Source organism: Geotrypetes seraphini, chromosome 6, assembly GCF_902459505.1.
Source record: "Geotrypetes seraphini chromosome 6, aGeoSer1.1, whole genome shotgun sequence".
Classification (NCBI taxonomy): domain Eukaryota; kingdom Metazoa; phylum Chordata; class Amphibia; order Gymnophiona; family Dermophiidae; genus Geotrypetes; species Geotrypetes seraphini.
This window is the reverse complement of record NC_047089.1, coordinates 243,938,222-243,962,858: the sequence shown is the minus strand read 5'-3', so window position 1 is coordinate 243,962,858 and position 24,637 is coordinate 243,938,222. Positions and strand designations below refer to the sequence as shown.

Sequence of the window (24,637 nt, the reverse complement as noted above, 5' to 3'; positions counted from 1 at the left end):
ATCAGGCAGAGAATGACATGGATATGGTTTAATCAATGATCTTGAAACAATGTCAAAACAGAGAATTTAGTTTCTGCAAATTGGTACTTAATGAAATAAGATAACTCTCTCTTCAGCTATAGTGGTAAAATAACGCTCAGAATTTAGGAAGTTGGCTGGTCGGGTTGAGAACCCCCTTGTATGTAATAAAAGTGAACCAAGTAGAGGATGATCAAGCCATTGCGACATCACTGACGAGGTTGGCTCTAATTGGTGGAATGAAGCATGATGACATCACAATCTCAGCTCTGGTTCTCAGCCAAACCAAGAAGAGAATGACGTGGGCGAAGGGCGGATGGGGTCCCTCTCCACCAAAGTGGAAGTAAGGAAGAAGTAGGGAATTACAGGCCGGAAAGTCTGACTTCTGTGGTAAGCAAATTAATGGAAATACTTTTAAAACGGAGAAGGGTCGAGTTTCTGGAATCCTGTGGATTACAGCACTGGAGGCAACATGGATTCACTAGAGGTAGGTCTTGTCTGATCAATTTCTTTCACTGGGTGACCAGAGAATTGGAGAGAGGGAGTGCACTAGATGTGGTGTATTTAGATTTTAGCAAAGCCTTTGACAATGTTCCACGCAGACGTCTAATAAATAAACTGAGTGCCCTTGGGATGGGTCCCAAAGTGACAGGCTGGATCAAGAACTGGTTGAGTGGAAGGCAACAGAGAGTAGTGGTCAATGGAGAAAGGGATGTTACCAGTGGTATGCCTCAAGGTTCTGTTGTTAAGCCTGTTCTTTTTAACATTTTTATAAACGATATTGCTGAAGGGTTGTTGGGGTAAGATTTGCCTCTTTGCGGATGATCTGAAAATCTGCGATAGAGTAGACACACCGGCTGGTGTGAATAACATGAAGAAAGACCTGGCGAAGCTTGATGAATAGTCTGAAATTTGGCAGATAAAATTTAATGCTAAGAAATGCAAGGCCATGCATGTGGGCTGCAAAAACCTGAGGGAATGGTACAGTTTAGGGCAGGGGTCTCAAAGTCCCTCCTTGAGGGCCGCAATCCAGTTGGGTTTTCAGGATTTCCCCAATGAATCTGCATGAGATCTATGTGCATGCACTGCTTTCAATGCATATTCATTGGGGAAATCCTGAAAACCCGACTGGATTGAGGCCCTCAAGGAGGAACTTTGAGATCCCTGGTTTAGGGGGTGAAGAACTAAGAACATAAGAACATAAGAAGTTGCCTCCACCGAAATCAGACCAGAGGTCCATCGCACCCAGCGGTCCGCACCCGCGGCGGCCCATCAGGTCCATGACCTGTCAAGTGTTCCCTGCCCTAAAAAAACCTATCCTTACTTCTATCTGTATCCCTCAATCCCCTTTTCCTTCAAGAATTTATCCAAACCTTCTTTGAATCCCTGTAGTGTCTTCTGCCCCACCACTACCTCCGGGAGTGCGTTCCATGTGTCCACCACTCTCTGGGTGAAGAAGAACTTCCTGGTATTGGTTCTAAACCTATCCCCTTTCAGTTTCTCCGAGTGCCCCCTTGTACTTGTTGTTCCCCACAGTCTGAAGAATCTGTCCCTGTCTACCTTATCTATGCCTTTCAGGATCTTGAAAGTTTGTATCATGTCTCCTCTAAGTCTCCTCTTTTCCAGGGAGAACAGCCCCAGCTGTTCTAGCCTGTCGGCATATGAAAGGTTTTCCATACCTCTTACCATTTTCGTCGCTCTTCTCTGGACCCCCTCAAGCAATGCTATGTCCTTCTTGAGGTACGGCGACCAATACTGGACACAGTACTCCAAATGCGGGCGCACCATTGCACGGTACAGTGGCATGATGACTTCCTTTGTCCTGGTCGTGATACCCTTCTTGATGATACCCAGCATTTTGTTTGCTTTCTTGGAGGCTGTCGCGCATTGTGCTGATGCTTTCATTGTTGTATCCACCAGCACACCCAGGTCTCTTTCAAGGGTACTCACATCTAGCAATGTTCCCCCCATTGTATAGCTGAACATCGGGTTCTTTTTCCCAACATGCATGACCTTGCATTTCTCTATATTAAAACGCATCTGCCACTTTTTGGCCCACTCTTCCAGCTTCGTTAGGTCCCTTTGCAGGTTTTCACAGTCTTCCGTGGTTCTAACCCTGCTGCAGAGTTTGGTGTCATCTGCAAATTTGATAACCTCACATTTCGTCCCTGTCTCCAGATCGTCTATAAATATATTGAACAGGAGCGGTCCCAACACCGACCCCTGCGGAACTCCGCTCGTGACCCGTTGCCAGTCTGAGTATTGGCCCTTCACTCCAACCCTCTGTTTTCTGCCCGCCAACCAGTGTTTAATCCATCGGTATACATCCCCCTCCACTCCGTGGTTCCTCAGCTTCCTAAGCAGCCGTTCGTGGGGTACCTTGTCGAAAGCTTTTTGGAAGTCGAGGTAAATTATGTCTATGGGTTCCCCTTTGTCTATCTGGCTGTTTATTCCCTCAAAGAAATGTAGTAAGTTTGTGAGGCAAGACCTTCCCTTGCAGAAGCCATGTTGGCTCTCCCTCAGCTGCCCATTTTTTTCCATGTGCTCGCAGATGCTGTCCTTAATAAGTGCTTCCATCATCTTACCCGGAACCGAAGTCAAGCTCACCGGCCTGTAGTTTCCCGGGTCTCCTCTTGATCCTTTCTTAAAGATAGGCGTGACATTTGCTATTTTCCAGTCCTCCGGGATCTCCCCAGTTTTCAATGATAGATTACATATTTGCTGGAGTGTTTCCGCTATTTCCTTTCTCAGTTCTTTTAGTACCCTTGGGTGGATTCCATCCGGGCCCGGTGATTTGTCGCTTTTTAATCTATCTATCTGTCGTAGGACGTCCTCATGGCTTACTTCTATTTGCTCCAGCTTTTCATCTAGATCCCCACTTATAATCTCCTCAGGTTCTGGTACATTGGATGTGTCCTCGCTCGTGAAGACCGACGAAAAAAAACTTGTTTAACCTGTCTGCTACCTCTTTTTCCTCTCTTACCACTCCCTTTCTGGTTCCATCATCCAATGGTCCCACTTCCTCCCTTGCCGGTTGCCTCCCCTTCACGTACCTAAAGAACGGTTTGAAGTTTCTTGCCTCCCCAGCCAGCTTCTCTTCGTATTCTCTTTTTGCTTCCCTGACCACTCGGTGGCACTCTTTCTGGTGTTTTTTGTGTTCCTTCCGGTTTTCCTCAGTTTGGTCCTTTTTCCATTTTCTGAATGATGATCTCTTGTCGCTTATCGCCTTCTTCACTTCCTTTGTTATCCACACCTTGTTTTTTGTTTGGTTCTGTTTGCGCCCTTTCCTAAACCTGGGGATGTACATGTTTTGTGCTTTTTGCACCGTGTTCTTGAGTAGGGACCAGGCTTTCTCTACGGTCTCCATCTTCCGTGAGCTGTTTCTGAGTTTATGTCTCACCATTTTCCTCATAGCTTCGTAGTTCCCTTTTCTGAAGTTGAGTGCCATCGCTGTGGTTCTCTTCACTTTTGATGTTCCCATTTCTAGTTTGTACTGGATCATGTTGTGATCACTGTTTCCTAGTGGCCCTACTACTACCACCTCCTTTGCGGGGCCCCCTAGACCGTTGAGGATTAGGTCAAGAGTGGTATCTCCTCGTGTCGGTTCCTGGACCAGCTGCTCCAAGAAGCAATCCCTTACAGCCTCCAGGAACTTTGTTTCCCTCGCGCTGCTGGAGTGTCCAATGCTCCAGTCTATCCCAGGGTGGTTGAAGTCTCCCATAACCGTCACCCTTCCGCTTTTGCATTCCTGCCTCAATTCTGCTTCTAGGTCATTGTCACTTGTTTCTGGCTGTCCAGGTGGGCGATAATAAAGTCCCAATTTTGTGTCGGTTCCCTTTCTTCCTGGTAACTTAACCCATAGCGATTCCAAACCTTTTGCCCTTGTTGCCGTATCCATTATGGTCGAGTGAATGGAGTCCTTTATGTATAGCGCTATTCCTCCTCCCTTCTTACATGTCCTGTCTTTCCTATAGAGTTTATAACCTGGTAGTACTACGTCCCATTTGTTGTCCTCAGACCACCATGTTTCTGTGATTCCAATTATGTCTAGGTCCTCTTTGTTGGCCATGACTTCCAGCTCTCCCATTTTGGTCCGTAGACTCCTTGCATTGGCGTACAAGCAATTTAAGTTTTGGTTTTTTACTTTCCCTGTTGTTCTTCCTTGTGGGTTGATTCTCTTGTCGTCCCCTTCTTGGGGTGCCAGCCCCTGAGTCCCATTTTGTTCGTCCCCTTCCCATGGTGTGATTTCTTTGTCCTCAGCTGTCTTCCTCATTTCTGCATGTCCTTTTAGTTCCTGCTGTTTTTCCTTCTTTTCGCTCTCTAATTTCACTTGTTCCTTGAACTCCTGTAGGTCGTCTTTGAGTTCTTTTTTGCAATTTTCCCGCTTGCCTTGGAGGCCTACTTTGCATTTTTCCCTTTCAGTGTCTTCCCTTGATATTCCTTCCCGAAGCGTCGACACCATATCGACTGTCAGCTTTCCCCCTCTCTTATGTGCATTACAGAAGAGCAGGACTTGGGTGTGATTGTATGTTATGCTCTTAAGATGGCCAAACAGGTTGAAAAGGTGACGGCAAAAGCTAGAAGGATGCTATGGTGCATAGGGAGAGGTATGGCCAGTAGGAAAAAGGAGGTATTGATGCCCCTGTATAAAACTCTGGTGAGACCTCATTTAGAATATTGTATACAATTCTGGAGGCCACACCTTCAAAAAAATATAAAAAGGATGGAGTCGGTCCAGAGGAAGGCTATGAAAATGGTATGTGGTCTTCATCATAAGACGTATGGGGGCAGACTTAAAGATCTCAATCTGTATACTTTGGAGGAAAGGCGGGAGAGGGGAGATATGATAGAGACATTCAAATACCTACGTAATGTAAATGCGCATGAATCGAGTCTCTTTCACTTGAAAGGAAGCTCTGGAATGAGGGCATAGGATGAAGTTAAGAGGCGATAGGCTCCGGAGTAATCTAAGGACATACTTTTTTACAGAAAGGGTGGTAGATGCGTGGAATAGTCTCCCGGTAGAGGTGGTGGAGACAGAGACTGTGTCTGAATTCAAGAGGGCCTGGGATAGGCACGTGGGATCTCTCAGAGAGAGAAAGAGATAATGGTTACTGCGGATGGGCAGCTCTATGACCTCACAATGCAGGTGTAAAGAGCCTTAGCCTATAGGAAAAAGAGATGCAAATGGTAAGAGCCTTAGCCAATAGGGAGAGGAGGAGATAGTGAATGCTCTGGATGGGCAGCTCTATGACCTCACAATGCAGGTGTAAAGAGCCTTAGCCTATAGGAAAAAGAGATGCAAATGTTAAGAGCCTTAGCCAATAGGGAGACGAGGAGATAGTGGATGTTCTGGATGGGCCACTTGGCCTGTATCTGTTGTCATGTTTCTATGTAATCAATGATCTGAAACTATGTCAAAACGTAGGATTTCCTTTCTGCAAATTCACTCTTTTCAGCTACAGTGGCAAAATGATGGTCAGATTTTAGGAAGTTGGTTGGTCGGGCTGAGAACTTTTCAGCACCCCTCTGTATGGTCTCCTTTATTGCTTGCACACAGCTATTGATAAATGTCAGATCCTCTTTATCAGCAGTGCTGTATACCACCTGTATTCTATAGCTGCAAATTCTAGGGAGGGTCTGGGTGGGAGAGTGCGTTACACCAAACACAAAAACATTTCAACAGTAAATTTGAGCAACTGTTATGTTTTACTGCTGTAACTTCAGTTAGGGCTCCTTTTACTAAGGTGCGCTAGCGTTTGTAGCGCACGCAGGAAATTACCACGCGCTACGATTCTAGAACTAATGCCAGCTCAATGCTGGCATTAAGGTCTAGTGCGCGCGGCAGATTACAAAACTTTCAGAAAAGAAATAAAGACTATACTTTTCAAAAAATCCCTGAAAAAGTCCTAACCTCTCAAGCATCCTTCTTTCAGCCACCTCGAACCCCCAAATCAACCTGCTCTACTCTTTTTTTCCCCCTAAAAAGCACCAGAAATCTTTCTTCTTTCATCCCTCTAACCCCCGAACCCCTAAATCAACCTCCTCTACTCTTTTTTTCCCAAAAAGGACCAGAAATCTTCCTTCTTTCATCCCTCTAACCCCCGAACTCCCAAATCAACCTCCTCTACTCTTTTTTTCCCAAAAAGGACCAGAAATCTTCCTTCTTTCATCCCTCTAACCCCCGAACTCCCAAATCAACCTCCTCTACTCTTTTTTTCCCAAAAAGGACCAGAAATCTTCCTTCTTTCATCCCTCTAACCCCCGAACTCCCAAATCAACCTCCTCTACTCTTTTTTTTCCCAAAAAGGACCAGAAATCTTCCTTCTTTCATCCCTCTAACCCCCGAACTCCCAAATCAACCTCCTCTACTCTTTTTTTCCCAAAAAGGACCAGAAATCTTCCTTCTTTCATCCCTCTAACCCCCGAACCCCCAAATCAACCTGCTCTACTCTTCCCCCCCCCAAAGGACCAGAAATCTTTTTTTGTAAAACACCCTCTTTAACTCTTTTGTAATCCACCTTGAACCGCAAGGTAATGGCGGAATAGAAATCCCTAATGTAATGTAACAGCGTGCAATATTCCGTGTGTTAAAGCCTTGACGTGGCTTAGTAAAAGGAGCCCTTAGTGTTTGTTATGTTGCTTTGCTGTATCACAATATGAATAAAACACTTCATTAAATTAAAAAAAAAGGCTGGAAAAATTAAATTTAAGTGAAACACTAGCCCAAACAGTACAAAATTACAGATATCTGGCTGCATGCTTTTATTGGTGAGTGCTCTAAGAACCGAGCTGTCAAGCAAAATACAAGGGAGGCGTCTTTCCAACCAATGATCAAGTCTTTATTTCAACCCGTGGTCCCAACAAGGATCCAAGTTTCGGCGTTTAGAAGACACTTTCCTCAGGGGACACTTTGCTAAAAGACGCTGAGGGCAAATCACTCTGGTGTAGTCATGCGACAACGCTCAAAGCGATGCAAAGCGAAAAGGTTTATATCTCAAGGCGAGGTGCTCTTCTTTTTGCCTGTCTGCTAAGAAACGAGCTAAAGGACTATTCAGACCCTTTCCTAAGGCAACATAGTGGAAATGATACAGACGCTCCTTTAGAAGAGGGAAACAGATTATGAACTCATCGCACTGACTAACAAAACCTATGAACATTTTGAAATGTCTTCGAAATGCCTTCCTCAGCTGATTAACCCTTTCCCTTAACTGTATCCATGGCATCCTGTTTGTCTTTGGGAAGCAGATCTGAGACTGTGATGTCATAATGCCTCATTCCACCAATAAGAGCCAATCTCCTCAGTGATGTCACAATGGCTTGATTGTCCTGTACTCCCCTCTACCTTCCAACCCAGCGAGCAGGGACTGTTTTCTTCTTTGTGACTCTGTACAGTGCTTCATATGTCTGGTAGCGCTATAGAAATAATTCATAGTAGTAGTGTGAAGAGTTTCAGTCTTTGGGAAACAGAGCTGAGATTGTGATGTCATAATGCCTCACTCCACCAATAAGAGCCAACCTCATCAGTGATGTCACAATGGCTCGATTGTCCTGTACTCCCCTCTGCTCTCCAACCCAGCCAGCTGATTAACCCTTCCCTTTAACTGCATTCATGACATCCTGTTTGTCTGTCTTGTCTGTTTAGATTGTAAGCTCTTTCAAGCAGGGACTGTCTCCTTCGTGACTCTGTACAGCGCTGCGTGTGTATGGTAGTGCTATAGAAATAATTCATGGCAAACTTAGAAGCAACCCTGAACTCTGCTCTTCTGTTTGTGTTTAGATCACAGAGCTGTGCGGTGTGAAGCGGGTAGGTTACTTTGGTCCAAAACAGTTCTGCGTTGCCTTGAAACTAATCGCTGCGGCACAGAATGGCTTCCCGGTGTGCAAAGAGAGCATTAAGGGTGGTAAGTAGCTTCACAATCATATACAGCTCCTGGTTGGACAGAATTTAAGAACCTCTTATTTTTAATATGTTTCTAAGGTGGGTTTTTTTTTTCTAATCACTCCAAAATGTATAACCAGATATGAAACACTCCATTTTTCAGCAATGGCAAAGTCAGATCTTTTTTTTTTTTTTTTGGGTGGGGGGAACTGTGGCCATGATTCTATAAATGTCACCTAGATCGCAGTGCCTAACTTAATTTTTTTTATCGGATTAATTGGCTCTGATAATTGAAAGCGCCATTACAAACCAATTTAAAAAACAATTTAATTAGCTGATAGGCCCCTAACTTGGTAGGCATCTAAACCAAGGTGCCTACAAGGAAAGTAGGTGTGGTTAGGGACGGAGTTTGGGCATGGATTGAATTAAGTGTCGGTAGGTCTCTATCTTAGGCATTGGTATATTAAGCCAATAAAATATAGAAACATGATGGCAGATAAAGGCCAAATGGCCCATCCAGAGCATCCACTCTCCTCCTCTCCCTACTGGCTAAGACTCTTAACATTTGCATTTCCTTTCCCTATTGGCTAAGGCTCTTTACACCTGCATTGTGATGTCATAGAAATTTATGGTTATAGAAACATAGTAACATGATGGCAGATAAAGGCCAAATGGCCCATCTGCAGCATCCACTCTCTCCTCCTCTCCCTACTGGCTAAGACTCTTAACATTTGCATTTCCTCTCCCTATTGGCTAAGGCTCTTTACACCTGCATTGTGATGTCATAGAACTTTAGGATTATAGAAACATTATAACGTGATAGCAGATAAAGGCCAAATGGCCCATCCAGTCTACCCATCTGCAGCATTCACTATATCCTCCTCTCCCTATTGGCTAAAGCTCTTTACATCAATCACTGGCTTTTATCCACCATCCACCCCTTTATTTATGATTTTATCTAAATTCTTATTTATAAAATTATAAGTGATTGATGTTCAGAGCGCATGAAACATTCTTTGTTATAGACGCTCTAAGTCTGAGGCAATTTTCCACCTAGTATTAATGATAAGACAAAATAATAACTTTCAGGTGGGTCAATTAATATTATTAGGGTTCAATGGAAAAGTAGGAATACTGTAGAGTGTTGAGTGATTGATCCATTGAGAAATATATAGTGTTGTATTGTTACATTTATAGAAACATTGTAACATGATGGCCCATCCAGTCTGCCCATCCACAGGAACCATTATCTTTTCTCTCTCTCTAAGACAGTGGTGTCAAAGTCCCTCCTCGAGGGCCGCAATCCAGTCGGGTTTTCAGGATTTCCCAAATGATTATGCATGAGATCTATTTGCATGCACTACTTTCATTGTATGCTAATAGATCTCATGCATATTCATGGAGGAAATCCTGAAAACCCGACTGGATTGCGGCCCCCGAAGAGGGACTTTGAGACCCCTGTTGTAAAGGAAACACAGGCTTGTTGTCTGCACCAAAATTTTTTGGGGACACACTGGTTAAGATCCACTGGATTAAGTTGAATGAGTCACTTAATTCCTTATATAAAGTCCTGGCCGAAACAAGTGTTTTTTGTTTTTTTTTAACCCTATATGTGCCACTGAGTTGGTGTAAAGGCTGATATGTGTAGTCACTTTGTAACATGAGTAATACACCTGTACATTCTAGTCGCATCCAGTAGCGTAGCAAGGGAGATTGGTGCCCAAGGTGGTGTCACCCTGCATCGCCGCACCATGTGCCCCCTCCCCCATCCCCCTTCTCCACTGCTTGATGGCTCCTCCCAGGTATCTCTTGAAATGTTTGCCTATTCTGCTCATCAATGTATTAGAGTGTGATGTAGTGGTTAGAGCTACAGCCGCAGAACCCTGAGGTTGTGGGTTCAAATCCTGTGCTTTTCCTTGTGACTCTGGGTAAATCATGTAATCCTCCGTTGTCCCAGGTACATTAGATAAGAATGTGAAAGTTCTGGAGCATCTGATTTGCAACCTATTCTGAGCTCCTTTGGGAGGACAAGCTAAAAAAAAAATCAAATAGATTAATAAACATAAAGATACAGGGGCTTAAAACCATCACTGCTGTTTGCAGCCCCAAGTATTAGGACTGCTGGATGTGTGTGGGGTTTGAATTGTCTGTGCCTGGAAGGGAGAGGTTGTCAAGGCAACAGGTTAGTGTGTGCAGACTTGCTGGCTCCGGTGAAACTGCCAGGCTCCCTGTTCAAGGGGAGTTAGGAGTTTCTGGAAGCTCAGCACCATAAGAGACTCTTTTATGGGGGCGATCCATTGATGATCTGTGTCCGAGTCTTGCCGGGTGACTGATTCACTAAAGCAGGAGTGTCCAACCTTTTGGCTTCCCGGGCTAAAATACTAGTTGTATATATGAGAGCCCGGTCTTGATGGGTTCTTCTTGAGAAAGGGAGATCTGCCCTTGGGGTATTCAACTTTTGGTAAGCGCAAGTTTGACCATGTGTCCCCTCTCCTTAGAGAACTACACTGGCTTCCAGTCCATTTGAGAATGCAATTGAAATGCATTTGCTTTGCATTCAAGATCTTATTTGGCCTCTGTATCGCTCTTGTCCCTTTGGACTGAAATGTGTGCAGATCTCATCTGGCTAGGAGCTTTCAGAGATTAAAACTTTCCTTTCCTTCCCTTAAAGGCAAAATCAGATCTGTCAGAAAACCGAGCCATTCTTTTCTCCTACAAACTAACCGAGCTTTGGAATCACTTGCCACTCTCGCTAAGAAGCTTAGGCCCCCCTTTCTTATCTTTCAGAAAGGCTCCGAAGACAAGTCTTGTTCGCCAAACCTTTTGGAAATTAATTATTCTACTTTTTCCAAATTAGATTTCTTTTGTATCACTCTATTCTTAACGTTAACCGAGTCAGGCTCCAAATTGGTTGATGACCTAAGTTTCAGTTTAGTCTATTACAGCTGAGACCACAACAGTAAACTGTCACACTCTCCGAGTTTTATCGATCTTGCTGGAACAAGCAGCATTCTTCAAGAGAACGTTTCGTAGACAGGCCTAGCGATGACACAAGCCTTTGCTAGGTATCAGCCGTGCCTGTCTTCTCTTTTTCATGGCCTCGGTTTTTGGCGGCTGCTTGTTAAAGGTGTTCCGACGGTTCCCTGATGTCTCAAGAGCCACACAGTTTAGGAGAAACAAATTTTTTAAATTGAGAACTAGAGTATTGGCACTTGAGGCATCTTTCTATTTAAAATTTCCCTGTAAATGATTGGTTACTGAATTTGTTTTTTGGGACCCCATTCAATTGCAACAATTTTTATTAACTCGTGAACAGAAGTGAGATTTTTTTTTTTTTACCTTATCTTTTTTTTTCATTCTTTGATGAGAAATTTAGGTTGGAAGTCAGAGTCCTAATTTAGTAGGGAATGATTTGGGTTCATTGGAATTCAACCCATTTCTTTGTTTTCCTTTAAAACTAAAGTGAGTTAAATAATCAAATATGTTTCCCCATTTTGTGGGTTTGTAAAGGATTGTTTTTGTAATATTTGGTGTTTCGAAAATTTTGTATTGAAAATTCCTTTTTTTCTTTGATATCTTTTGATATTGTAAATGTATTAAATTTCATTAAAAAAAAAAAAAAAAAAAGGTGTTCCGACGGTGAAGTCAGCAGTCTTGCAGCCTAAGGACTAGGCGTTTGTATTCTCCATTTCTTTTTTTTTGATCCTGGGCTCATCTCCCAGAGGCAGTAGTGTTGGTTAGCACAATAATACAACAAACAGGGGTGACATGGATAAAGGTATTTTGCTTCTGGGTATGTGGCTCAGGGTTTGTCCGCCCTTTTGATTCTGCGTATGTAAATACTTTTCTCATCCACAGTTGGGTCTGTTTGATCTGCTGTCTCCCTATTTACAAGGAGGTGTGAATTATTTTCTGACATCCCATTCTCTGGAGACAGTCTGTCTGGTTTCTTTTGTTCTTTTTGAGCACTGGCCCTATAATATGCAAAGTAAGCCCAAAAGGTAGAGCAACAACCAGGCTACTTACACTGACATCACCAGGGATCAGAACAGGGTAAGAGCCGCCGAGGCCTTTGTTGGGCTAAGTTTCTGGGTAGGCCTTAAAGCCTTGGTCCAGCTACCTTTCTGAGTAGGCCCTGAACAGCACAGTGTCATGATAAGGGTTACCAGATGTTCGGGGAAAACCCAGACATGTCCTCTTTTTAGAGGACTATCCAGGATCCCGGATGGACCTTACAAAACCTGGCATTTGTTCGGGTTTTAGAAAGCCACATCCGGAGGGCCTCTGAGCGTGCACGGATGACATCACACACAAGAAGTAACGGACAATGTGGAGGTTATGTGGTCAACCTTGAAATCGACCCTTCATGAGGCAACTATCCGCTACATAAAATCAGTAACTAAACAACAAAGAAAAAAGAAACCCCAATGGTTCACTATGAGGTTTCGTACCTCGTCAAGGAGAAGAAAAGAGCATTTCTCTTGTACAAACGCATGGGGGAAAAAGAAGCAAACATTGAATACAGGACAAAGTCTGCAGCGGTCAAAACAGCAGTCAGGGAGGCCAAACTTCGAATGGAAGAAACTCTAGCGAAGAACATCAAGAAAGGGGACAAATCCTTCTTCAAGTACATTAGCGACAGGAAAAAGAACGCAAACGGGATAGTACGCCTTAGAACACCAGATGGGAATTATGTGGAAACAGATTCCGAAAAAGCCAAACTACTGAACGATTACTTCTGTTCAGTCTTTACCTGCGAGGCACCAGGGCACGGGCCACGGCTGGAAGCAAAGCAAAGCATGGAAGACCCATTTCAAGATTTTGAGTTCACACCAGCTGATGTTTACAGAGAACTGTCAAGACTCAAGGTGAACAAAGCCATGGGACCGGACAATTTGCACCCAAGAGTGCTCAGAGAGCTATGCGATGTTCTGGCGAAACCGTTAGCCATGCTCTTCAATCTCTCCCTAAGTACGGGGAGAGTCCCCCTGGACTGGAAAACAGCAAACGTCGTTCCTCTGCACAAAAAGGGTTGCAGAGCAGAGGCTGCGAACTATAGACCAGTGAGTCTCACATCAATAGTGTGTAAAATTATGGAAACTTTACTTAAAGGTAAATTGGACACGATATTGGATGAGGGGAATCTAAGGGATCCCTGTCAACATGGATTCACCAAAGGCAGGTCATGCCAATCCAATCTTATAAGCTTCTTTTATTGGGTGACAGGAAAGCTAGACTTAGGAGAGTCTCTGGACATAGTGTACTTGGATTTCAGTAAAGCTTTCGACAGTGTCCCACACCGTAGACTATTAAACAAGATGAAATCGATGGGGTTGGGTGAGAAACTAACTGCATGGGTCAATGATTGGCTGAGTGGAAGACTTCAGAGGGTGGTGGTCAACGGCACCCTCTCTAAGACATCGGAGGTGACTAGCGGAGTACCACAGGGCTCGGTCCTGGGACCATCCCTTTTCAACATATTCATAAGTGACTTGACCCGGGGGTAGCACTGTTCGCTGACGACGCCAAACTGTGTAACATAGTAAGTGAAAGCAACCTCAAGGACAGTATGACGCAGGATCTGATCACGTTGGAAAACTGGTCCTCGACATGGCAGCTGGGATTCAACGCTAAAAAATGTAAAATCATGGAAATCCATACAGAACATACTCCTTGAATGGAGAAACGCTAGCTAGGACTTCAGAGGAACGGGACTTGGGGGTAATCATCAGTGCAGATATGAAGGCTGCCAAACAAGTAGAGAAGGCCTCATCTAAGGCAAGGCAAATGATGGGATGTATCAATAGAAGCTTCGTCAGCCGCAAACTTGAAGTCATAATGCCACTCTACAGAACCATGGTGAGACCTCATCTGGAATACTGTGTGCAATTCTGGAGGCCACATTACCGGAAAGATGTGTTTCGAGCTGAGTCGGTCCAGCGGATGGCCACTAGGATGGTCGCCGGACTCAAGGGTCTCTCATACGAAGAAAGACTGGGCAAACTGCAGCTCTATACCCTAGAGGAGCGCAGGGAAAGGGGTGACATGATTGAGACGTTTAAGTATGTCACAGGTCGTGTCGAGGTGGAAAACGATATATTCTTTTCCAAGGGACCCTCGGTCACAAGGGGGCACCCGTTCAAACTCAGAGGAGGGAAATTTAGTGGTGACACCAGGAAGTATTTCTTTACAGAAAGGGTGATAGATCACTGGAATAAACTTCTGGTGCAGGTGATCAAGGCCACCAGCGTGCTCGACTTTAAGAATAAATGGGACATCCACGTGGGATCCCTTCGAGGGTCGAGTTAAGGAACCAGGTCACTAGCACTCAGACTTAATGGGGTGGGTCAATAGAGTGGGCAGACTTGATGGGCTGTGGCCCTTTTCTGCCGTCATCTTTCTATGTTTCTATCTGCACATGCTCCAGGCCCTCCAAGCACAGCTGGAGCTTGTTGGGGAAGACAGGCGGCTGTGTGGGGGCGGGGCTGGAGGCTGAAGGGAGCGGGGTCATGTGTCTGGGGTTTTGCGGAATAAAATATGATAACCCTAGTTATGATGACACTGGGGACAGAGGCTAATTAGCTGTAACCCCAGCTTCTAGCACTGTAACCATGAAGGGCAGAAGGAAAAGCTCCTAGAGGAGCACATTGACCAGCAAGACGTGTGACTTATCAGGATCAATATGATCATTGCGTTCAGTTCTGGTCTCCTTATCTCGAAAAAAGATAAAAGTGGCACCAGAAAAGGTTCAAAGAAGAGCGACCAAGATGGTCAAGGGGATGGAACTCCTCTCAAATGAGGAAAGACTAAAATGGTTAGGGCTCTTCAGCTTGGAAAAGACAGCTGAGGGGAGATATGATCAAAGTCTACAAAATCCGGAGTGGAGTAGAACGGGTACAAGTGGATCGATTTTTCACTCCGTCAAAAATGACAAAGACTAGGGGACACTCGATGAAGTTACAGGGAAATACTTTTAAAACCAATAGGAGGGAAATTCTTTCTTACTTAGAAGTTAAGCTCTGGAACGCCTTGCCAGAGGTTGTGGTAAAAGCGGATAGCGTAGCTGGTTGTAAGAAAGGTTTGGACAAGTTGCTGGAGGAAAAGTCCATAGTCTGCTGTTGAAACAGACATGGGACGGTAACATGCAATGTGCTACTATTTGGGTATTTGCCAGATACTTGTGACATGGATTGGTCTCCGCCAGGGGCAGCGGAATGTTGTCATGTTGGGGAGGGGGGCCAAGGCGCTCTGCCCTAGCCCCGGCAAAATCGTTCTTCAGCTTCAATATTAAATGATCGGGCCGCCGCCGTGCAGCATCAAGAAGAAGGCCTGCCCCCGGAAGTCTTCATTCTACTTCCGGGGGCAGGCCTGCTCCATGAAGCGGCGGTGGCGGCCTGATCATTAAGTTAAACCCTGGGAGTCGGGAGGGCGGGCAGGCTCCAGTTTTTGGGGAGGCCATGGTCCCTGTGGCCTCCCCTGTTCCGACGCCTATGGCTCCGCGAGGACTGGATATTGGGCGAGATAAACCATTGGTCTTACCCAGTAAGGCTATTCTTATGTTCTTATGAACTGTAGCCAGACACATCCTTGCTGGTTCAATAGTTTTTTTTTGGGGGGGGGGGGGCTGACCTGTATCTTCTGCCATCCCAACTCCTTGTCTTGGGTTTAAATGGTCAATATTCTCAATGGAGAAGGGTAAATAGTGGGGTTTCCCAGGGGTCTGTGCTGGGACCGCTGCTTTTTAACATATTTATCAGTGTTCTAGAGATGGGAATAACTAGTAAACTAAACTAAACTAAATCTTAAGTTTGTATACTGCATCATCTCCACAGAAGTAGAACTCGACACGGTTTACAGGAATTACTAAAGAAAGGAACTCCAATGGGAAGAAGAAGGGCTTGGTAAAAAGGAAAGAAAGAGGGGACTAAGAGTGGAGAGGGAGGGAGTGGTTACATTTTAGAGAAAAGCCAAGTTTTCAAATGTTTTCTGAAGCGTTGGAGGGAGGTCGAACTCCGAAGAGGGGCAGACAAGCTGTTCCACAGCTCGGTGATCTTGAAGAGGAGGGATAGAAACATAGAAGAAACATAGAAAGATGACGGCAGAAAAGGGCCAAGGCCCATCAAGTCTGCCCACTCTATAGACCCTCCCCTTGAGATTAGCCAATGTTTTGCCCTGACCCACGTAGTGATCCCACATGGGCATCCCATTTATTCTTAAAATCTGGCACGCTGCTGGCCTCGATTACCTGTACTGGAAGCTTGTTCCATTGATCAATCACTCGCTCCGTGAAGAAATACTTCCTGGTGTCGCCGTGAAATTTCCCGCCCCTGAGTTTGAGCGGGTGCCCCCTTGTGGTTGAGGGGCCTCTGAGAAGGAAAATGTTATCTTCCACTTCTATACGTCCAGTGACGTATTTAAACGTCTCAATCATGTCTCCCCTCTCCCTGCGTTCCTCGAGAGTGTAGAGCTGCAAATTGTTTAGTCTTGCTTCGTACGAGAGACCTTTAAGCCCTGAGACCATTCTTGTGGCCATCCTTTGGACCGACTCAACCCTCTGCACGTCTTTGCGGTAATGTGGCTTCCAGAATTGCACGCAGTATTCCAGATGAGGTCTCACCATGGTCCTGTACAGTGGCATTATGACAGCAGGCTTTCTGCTGACGAAACTTCTACGGATGCAACCCAGCATCTGCCTTGCCCTTGAGGAAGCCTTCTCCACCTGATTGGCAGATTTCATGTCTGTACTAATGATTACTCCTAAATCTCGTTCCGCTGAAGTCCTGGTCAAGGTCTCCCCGTTTAAGGTATAAGTTCTGCACGGGTTTCTGCTACCTAGGTGCATGACCTTACACTTCCCAGCATTGAAGCCCAGCTGCCAGGTTGAGGACCAGCATTCCAATGTACGCAGGTCCTGCGCCATGCTATCTTGTAAATTGCTCTCGCTTACCATATTACATAGTTTGGCGTCGTCGGCGAATAATGTTACTTTACCTTGAAGCCCTTGAGTCAGATCTCCTATGAATATGTTGAAGAGGAGCGGACCCAAGACCGAGCCCTGCGGCACCCCGCTGGTCACCTCCGATGTCTCAGAGAAAGTACCGTTTACCATCACCCTCTGAAGTCTGCCACTCAGCCAATCATTGACCCATGCCGTTAGAGTCTCTCCTAACCCCATCGATTTCATCTTGTTTAACAGTCTGCGATGTGGGACGCTGTCAAAAGCTTTACTGAAGTCTAGGTACACTATGTCCAGTGAATATCCTTCGTCCAGTCTTTTTGTTACCCAGTCAAAGAAGCTGATGAGGTTTGATTGGCAGGACCTACCCTTGGTGAATCCATGTTGATTGGGGTCCCGTAGATTCCCTTCGTCCAAGACCGTGTCCAATTGGCGTTTGATCAGTGTTTCCATAAGTTTGCATACTATCGACGTCAGACTCACCGGTCTGTAATTTGCAACCTCTGTCCTGCAACCCTTTTTGTGCAGAGGAACGACGTTAGCTGTTTTCCAGTCCAAGGGGACTGTCCCTGTACTCAGTGAGAGATTGAATAGCTCGGCCAACGGTTCTGCAAGGACATCACCTATCTCCATGAGCACTCTGGGGTGTAGATTGTCCGGTCCCATGGCTTTGTCCACCTTGAGTTTTGTTAGCTCAAAGTAAACCTCGCTGGGTGTGAATTTAGTTGTTCCAAGTTTTCCTGTATGGGATATGCCTTTCCTGTATGGGATATGCCTTTTAAAGAGGGGAAGGATAGTTTGAGTTTTTGAGTGGATCTGGTGGAGTTAGGATTCGAGGAGAGCCAAGATAGTGGAAACAGGGGAGGAAGGATGCCGTGTAGAGACTTGAAGGCTAGGCAGGCGCATTTGTAGTGAACCCTGAGGAGAACTGGGAGCCAGTGGAGCTTAGACAGAAGCGGGGGGACGTGGTCGAATTTGCTTTTTGCGAAAATTAATTTATTAAGATAATTAAATTTGCTGATGACACAAAGCTGTTAAATCGCAAGAGGATCTGGTGAGACTGGAAGACTTGGCGTCAAAATGGCAGGCGACGTTTCAAGTGGGCAAGCGCAAAGTGATGCATGTGGGAAAGAGGAACCCGAACTATAGCTACGTGTTGCTGGGTTCTATGTTAGGAGTCACTGCCCAGGAAAAGGATCGAGGTGTTATTGTTGGGGACACGTTGAATTGCTCTCTGAGAGAACAGGCTCTGTCTCAACAATCAGTTTCTCTTGACACGGCCGTGTTTCGGCAGGTGCATCTTCATCAGGAGAAGGGGAACAACATCGCAAGTCGAGATGAATAAAGCAGTTCAAGTCATGGGTAGTCAAACAATGACGCACGTAAAATGCACAATCTTTGTGGCCCAATGAATGTTACATGTTAAATATCTTACTCAATGACAACAAATTTGCATTCGCTCTCGTGCATGTGGCATATTCTGGGGGTATCAGTTTCAATAACGCACAGGCAAGTTCTGCACAAGCAGTTTATACTCCCAATGGGCGGGGCCTTAGGGGTTTGAGCCAATCAGGGCCTTAGACTCCTCCCTCTGTATCCCGGGAGGAGGCAAAGCCAATCAGGCCCTGTATAAACTGGTGAATGAATTAGTTCCAAGCAGGGAAGAAATGGGCGAAGGTTCTTGATCCCAGGTTCTCTCTCTAATTATAACCTCTTCCTGTGTCCTCTCCCCTCACCTAGTCTGCTCTGCTTGAGCCTTTTCTACCCCTCCCCCCAAAAGTATGCTTTTATTGTTCTGCCTCCTCCATATTCTCACAACTCCATCTCCTTTCTCAATATCCAGTCATTTAAGCCTCCCAAAGGACCTCCAGCCTTTTGTCCTGCTACTCCAGACCTCTTCCTAGGTCCCCTCCCTCCCTTCCAGCACTGGCATTATCTCCGGTCTGCTTCATGTTTGTTGTCCAAGAGACTGAAAGGTATAAGAGCACAGTGTAAAGTTAATCTCTGTATCTATTCTGTTCTATTGAAGGAATAAAAATGCCTCTTCCACTGAGCTCAGTAGTGTAGTCGGGGGGGGGGGGAAGGAGGACCGGGGGGGGGGAGGGAGGACCACCCTGGGCACCGTTGTGGTGGGGGCAAAGATGCTGCCAGCACCTCTCCACCCCACCTCATGAAACGTTCGCTGGCGCCAACAGCATCTTCCGCCTCCCGCCCCCGGCTCCCTTCTGACATTGGCTCCTGGTCGCAGGACTAGGATGTGACCTCAGAAGGGAGCCGAGGCCGGCGTGAGCAAGGAGGGGGAAGATTCCGCTTCTGCCTGCAAGCACTTCAAGAGGTGCGCGGAGGGGGAGGGCGCTCAAACGGCAGGGAAGCGTTGGGGGCATACAGCGTAGCGATGTCGGGGTGCCACCGCCACGGGTCCTCCCTCCCTTGCTACAGCACTGATTGAGCTCGTGCCCTCTTTAGCAGGGGTAAGCCTGCTTTCTCGCTTGCACACAAACCCGTAAATTTTGGTGATGTTTTCGTACTGTTACTATTCTAAATTGTTCTAACTCAAGTTTCATTTCCCCTCCCCCCTTTTTTTTTAATTTCTGCTGATGAAGAGCTGCCTCGTCCTCATTTTATGACCCTAAAGCCTGACAGTGAGCCAAGATCTGGGAGTCGAGCTCAATACTCGGATGTTCATGGCTCGAAGGTCCAGATTCCGCCTGCATCTCTGGATGCGAACTCTTTCAAACAAGCTGTAGAAGGAGAGAAACAGGTAAAAAAAAAAACCCAGCTCTGATCTTAATGGATGTGTGGCTCCAGGAAAACATCGTTTGTCTATATTCTTGTTAAGCAAAGAGACAGCTCCGGCCAAATCCCTGGTGAACTGTGTCTTTCTGCAGCAAATCTGGTATCATTAATACATAGATCATGACGGCAGAAAAGGGCCACGGCCCATCTAGTCTGCCCACACTAATGGCCCACCCCCTAACTACCTCCATGAAGAGATCCCACATGCCAATACCATCTTTTCTTAAAATCTGGTACGCTGCTGACCTCAATTACCTGTTGTGGAAGATTATTCCAGCGGTCAACCACCCTTTCGGTGAAGAAATATTTTCTGGTGTTGCCATTAAATTTCCCACCCCTGATTTTCAACGGATGCCCTCTTGTTGCCGTGGGTCCTTTAAGGAAAAAGAGATCCTCTTCCACCTCGATACGGCCCGTGACATATTTGAACGTCTCGATCATGTCTCCCCTCTCTCTGCGTTCTTCGAGTGAGTACAGCTGCAACTTACCCAGTCGTTCCTCATACGGGAGATCCTTGAGTCCTAAGACCATCCTGGCGGCCTCCAGAATTGTACACAGTATTCCAGATGTATTTATTTTAGGTATTTATACACTGCCTATCAAAGTGGTTTACAATCAAGCATTTTCCCTAACTGTCCTGGCATTGTGACATCACTGATGAGGTTGGCTTCTATTGGTGGAATGAGGCATTATGACATCAGGGAAAGGGATTGGGACTTATATGTCGCCCTTTTGTAGTTTCACAACTACACTCAAAGCGGTTTATATACAGGTAAATTCAAGCATTTTCTGTCTCTGACCCAGTGGGCTCACAATCTATCTAATGTACCTGGGGCAGTGGAGGATTAAGTGACCTGCCCAAGGTCACAGGGAGCAGTGCAGGGTTTGAACCCACAACCTCAGGGTGCTGAGGCCGTAGCTCTTAGCACTGCTCCACACTCTCCCCCAATACAATATCAGACATGAGCCAAGTATAGAACAATGAAGCCATTGTGACATCACTAATGAGGTTGGCTCTTATTGGTGGAATGAGGCATTATGACATCAGGGAAAGGGATTGGGACTTGTATACCGCCTTTTTGTAATTATACAACCACACTCAAAGCGGTTTACATACAGGTACTTCCAAGCATTTTCCTTATCTGTCCTGGTGGGCTCACAATCTTTCTAATGTACCTGGGGCAGTGGAGGATTAAGTGACCTGCCCAAGGTCACAGGGAGCAGTGCAGGGTTTGAACCCACAACCTCAGGTGCTGAGGCCTTAGCTCTAACCACTGCTCCACACTCTCCTCCAATTCAAAATCAGAAGTGAGCCAGGTATAGAACAATGAAGCCATTGTGACATCACTAATGAGGTTGGCTCTTATTGGTGGAATGAGGCATTATGACATCAGGGAAAGGGATTGGGACTTGTATACCGCCTTTTTGTAATTATACAACCACACTCAAAGTGGTTTACATACAGGTACTTCCAAGCATTTTCCTTATCTGTCCTGGTGGGCTCACAATCTTTCTAATGTACCTGGGGCAGTGGAGGATTAAGTGACCTGCCCAAGGTCACAGGGAGCAGTGAAGGGTTTGAACCCACAACCTCAGGTGCTGAGGCCTTAGCTCTAACCACTGCTCCACACTCTCCTCCAATTCAATATCAGAAGTGAGCCAGGTATAGAAAAATGAAGCCACTGTGACATCACTGATGAGGTTGGCTCTTATTGGTGGAATAAGGTATTATGACATCAGGGAAAGGGATTGGGACTTGTAGTTTCAGAACCACACTCAAAGCAGTTTACATACAGGTACTTCAAGCATTTTCCTTTCTGTCCCAGTGGGCTCACAATCTATCTAATGTACTTGGAGCAATGGAGGATTGAGAGATGACCAGGGTCACAAGGAGGGATCTTTTCCAGATAAGCCCTGCCACTAATGGAAAAAGTGGATGCGCCGAAAGTTAAGCCCCGCCACCTTTTGCCAGCGCACGCAACCTTAACCAGTGAAGTTCTCAGCATAACGGCCCCACAACGCGGCGCGATGTGTATAAAGTCCTCCGACGGGGGGGGGGGGGTGTACTTTCTACAGATCGCGCCTCTTTTTTATAATCTTTTTTGGGTGGTGGGGGTTAACTTTTTGGCGGGGCTTATCTGGAAAAGATCCACAAGGAGCAGCGTGGGATTTGAACCCACAACCTCAGGATGCTGAGGCTGCAGCTCTAATCACCAGGCCACTCCTTCTTCCTTGGAAGTAAGGCGAGTGTCCCAGTTATGGCCTGATAGATCCGCTTGGGCTGGAGAAGCCTTCGATAGCAACCCCAGTAGTTGAAAAGTCAAGCCGGTGCGGGAAGACTTCTATGGTCTATGCCTTTAAAAAGAGTAAGCAAAAACAAGAAATTGACCCTGATGACTCCACAGAATAGAAGTCCAGCAGCAACAAAAGACTGTGGAGAGCTGACTTTCCAGATGTAGACTAGGTCCCAATCCACTGGGAACTTTGGACCCATCACGGTCCATGTTTCGACAATTCGGACTTCCTCAGGGGTCCCTGTTGGTCCTAAGATAGAAACTTGTGGATTATGAATCAGTCCTAATGAACAGGTTCTGCAGTAACTCCGTGTGAGTAAGACGCTCGTATTTTGGGCAGATTGGATGGTCCTTGCAAGTCTTTATAGTTACATAGTAAATGACGGCAGATAACGAGCCAAATGGTCCTCTGTTGCTATCTAGCATATTACTAGGGTTACCAGATGTCTGGATTTCCCCAGATGGGTGGAACTGGGCGAGCCTGGGGGGTGGGCCTAGGGGTTCCAGATTTTCAAATCGGAAAATCTGGTAACCCTACATATTACTAAATATTATTTATGAAAGCAGGTGTGGGCCAAGTGATTGCAATGCAGACTGATGACCAAGGACAAGTCCTGGGATTTGAATTCATGACTCCCCTCTGCTACCAGCTCTGAGTGCAATCCTGGGCAGGTTGCTCTCTGCCTTTGGATTTATAGTTTGGATTTAATTATATTATAATCTTGTTATAACAGACTCGCTTATAATGGAATATCATCTACTAGTCTTATAGCCCATTACATTAACGGGTGCAAGAATATATGTGTGTGTGTCTGTCTTTATTTCTTTCTCTCTCTCTCTCCTTAGCCGCTTTCTGTATTTCTGTCTTTCTTTCTGTCTTTCTTTTTCCTCGGCTGTCCACCCATTCTCCCTTCCTTTTACCTTCCCTGTGTCCACCACCACCCCTTCACTGCTCCCCTTATCCAGCAGCAGCCCTTCTCCCTTTTTTAATCTCCCCCCCTGTCCAGCAGTAGGCCTCCCTTCCTTTTTCTTCCCTCCTAGCACCTCTTTCCTGCTCCCCCGTCCAGCAGTAGGCCTCCTTTCCTTTTTCTCCCCGTCTCTTCCCCTGTCCAGCAGCACCCCTTACCTCGCGCCTGCCCTCCGCCGACAGCCGCCGCGGCCTGCAGCCGGCGACAGCCGCCGTGGCCTGCAGACGCCAAGAGCCGCCGCAGCCGACAGCCTCCGTGCCGCCTGAAGCCGACATCCGCCTTGGGAGAGAGAGAGAGAGAGATATGCGTGGAAGTGCGCATGCGCACTCCTACCTGCGGGGATCTACAGCGCACGGAAAATGGGAAAACGCTGGTAAGAGTGCGCATGCGCGCTTAGGCTTTTATTATATTAGATAGCGGACTCGCATATAACGGACAACCAGTTTGGTTCCCAGAACCGCTTTTAGCTGTAGTTTTGTTCGGCTATAAAGGACATGCAGTATCAAAATATAGCCCAGAAGAAAATGACAAGAGTATTTTTCTTTCCAGTACAGTATGCCATAATGCCTTAGAACATCTTTTAGTGTTCTGGTTTTGCAATCGTTTCATGTTTGCTGAGTTTTGTTCTTGACGTTGCTGGTACACTTGTGCAGTGACTGTTGTTCACCGATTGTCCGTTGTTTCAAGTTGACCTAAATAAAGTTTTTAAAAAAAATGCAACTCTGGAAATAACGGACTGCTTTTCCAGGTCCCTTGAAGTCTGTTATAATGAGATTATACTGTATTTACTTTTCCAAACCTGATCTCAAGATGTGTCGCAATCAGGTACAGTAGGTAGGTCCTTGTTAACATTTGAACATGTACAATGCACATTAATGTGTGTCGGTAAAAACTATGCACTTAAACAGCTCTTTTATTGTATAACAAACTGCTTATATTTACACACCAAGGCCTAGATTCAGTAAATGAGCGCTGAGTGTGATTCTATAAATGGTGCTCCGAGTTGGGTGCCCTTTATTAAAGAGTTGCCACACTGGGACAGATTGAAAGTCCATCAAACTCAGCATCCTGTTTCCAGCAGAGACCAATCCAAGTCACAGGTACCTGGCAAGATCCCAAAAAAGTAAAACAGATTTTATGCTTCTTATCCTGGAAACAAACAGTGGAGTTTCCTAAGTCCATCTTAATAATGGTTTATGGGCTTTTCTATTAGGAAATTAGCCAAAAAAAAAAATAAAAAAATTTAAACCCTGCAAAGCTAACGCCTTTCATTCTCTGGCAATGAATTCCAGAGTTTAATTGCACGTTGAGTGAAGAAATATTTTCTCTGGTTTGTTTTAAGTTTACTACTTAGTCGCTGGAAGAGGAGAGGCGCTGGCTGACCGTGTTGGAGGTGAAGGATCACATTGAATTTATACTGCGCAGAAAAAAGGCCCGACAATCTACTTCTGTATTGTGCCGTGAAAACTTGATGATGTCATCAAGTTGCTAGTACTCGAACATGAGTCGAAGGCACCTAAAATGTAGCCAGCTAAGCACACAGTTCTGGGTGTGCCGTGAGACGCTGGCGAGGAGGAGAGGCCCCGGTCCCGGCCGACTCCTTACAAGATAATGTCTCTCGTGGTGAAAGGCATCTCTTGTAGGCAGTCAGCCGGCTCCGGTGCCTCTCCTCCTCCAGCACCCCCTACTGGCATAGTAATAGCAGGTTCAGGACCTCATCTGG

At 45.8% G+C, this 24,637-nt stretch overlaps 1 protein-coding gene across 2 annotated transcripts in view; it reads left to right on the top strand.

Annotated features, from left to right (window-relative positions):
- Positions 1-24,637, top strand: part of REPS2 (RALBP1 associated Eps domain containing 2) — a 233,833-nt gene that overhangs the window by 89,476 nt on the left and 119,720 nt on the right. For both annotated transcript variants that reach the window (XR_004539739.1, XM_033947429.1), the window contains exons 2-3: positions 7,799-7,922; positions 19,460-19,617. Coding sequence is in view for 1 of the 2 variants with exons in the window: in XM_033947429.1 (XP_033803320.1) it covers positions 7,799-7,922; positions 19,460-19,617 (282 nt within the window). In the remaining variant the exon portion in view is untranslated. The remainder of the gene's footprint in view (positions 1-7,798; positions 7,923-19,459; positions 19,618-24,637) is intronic.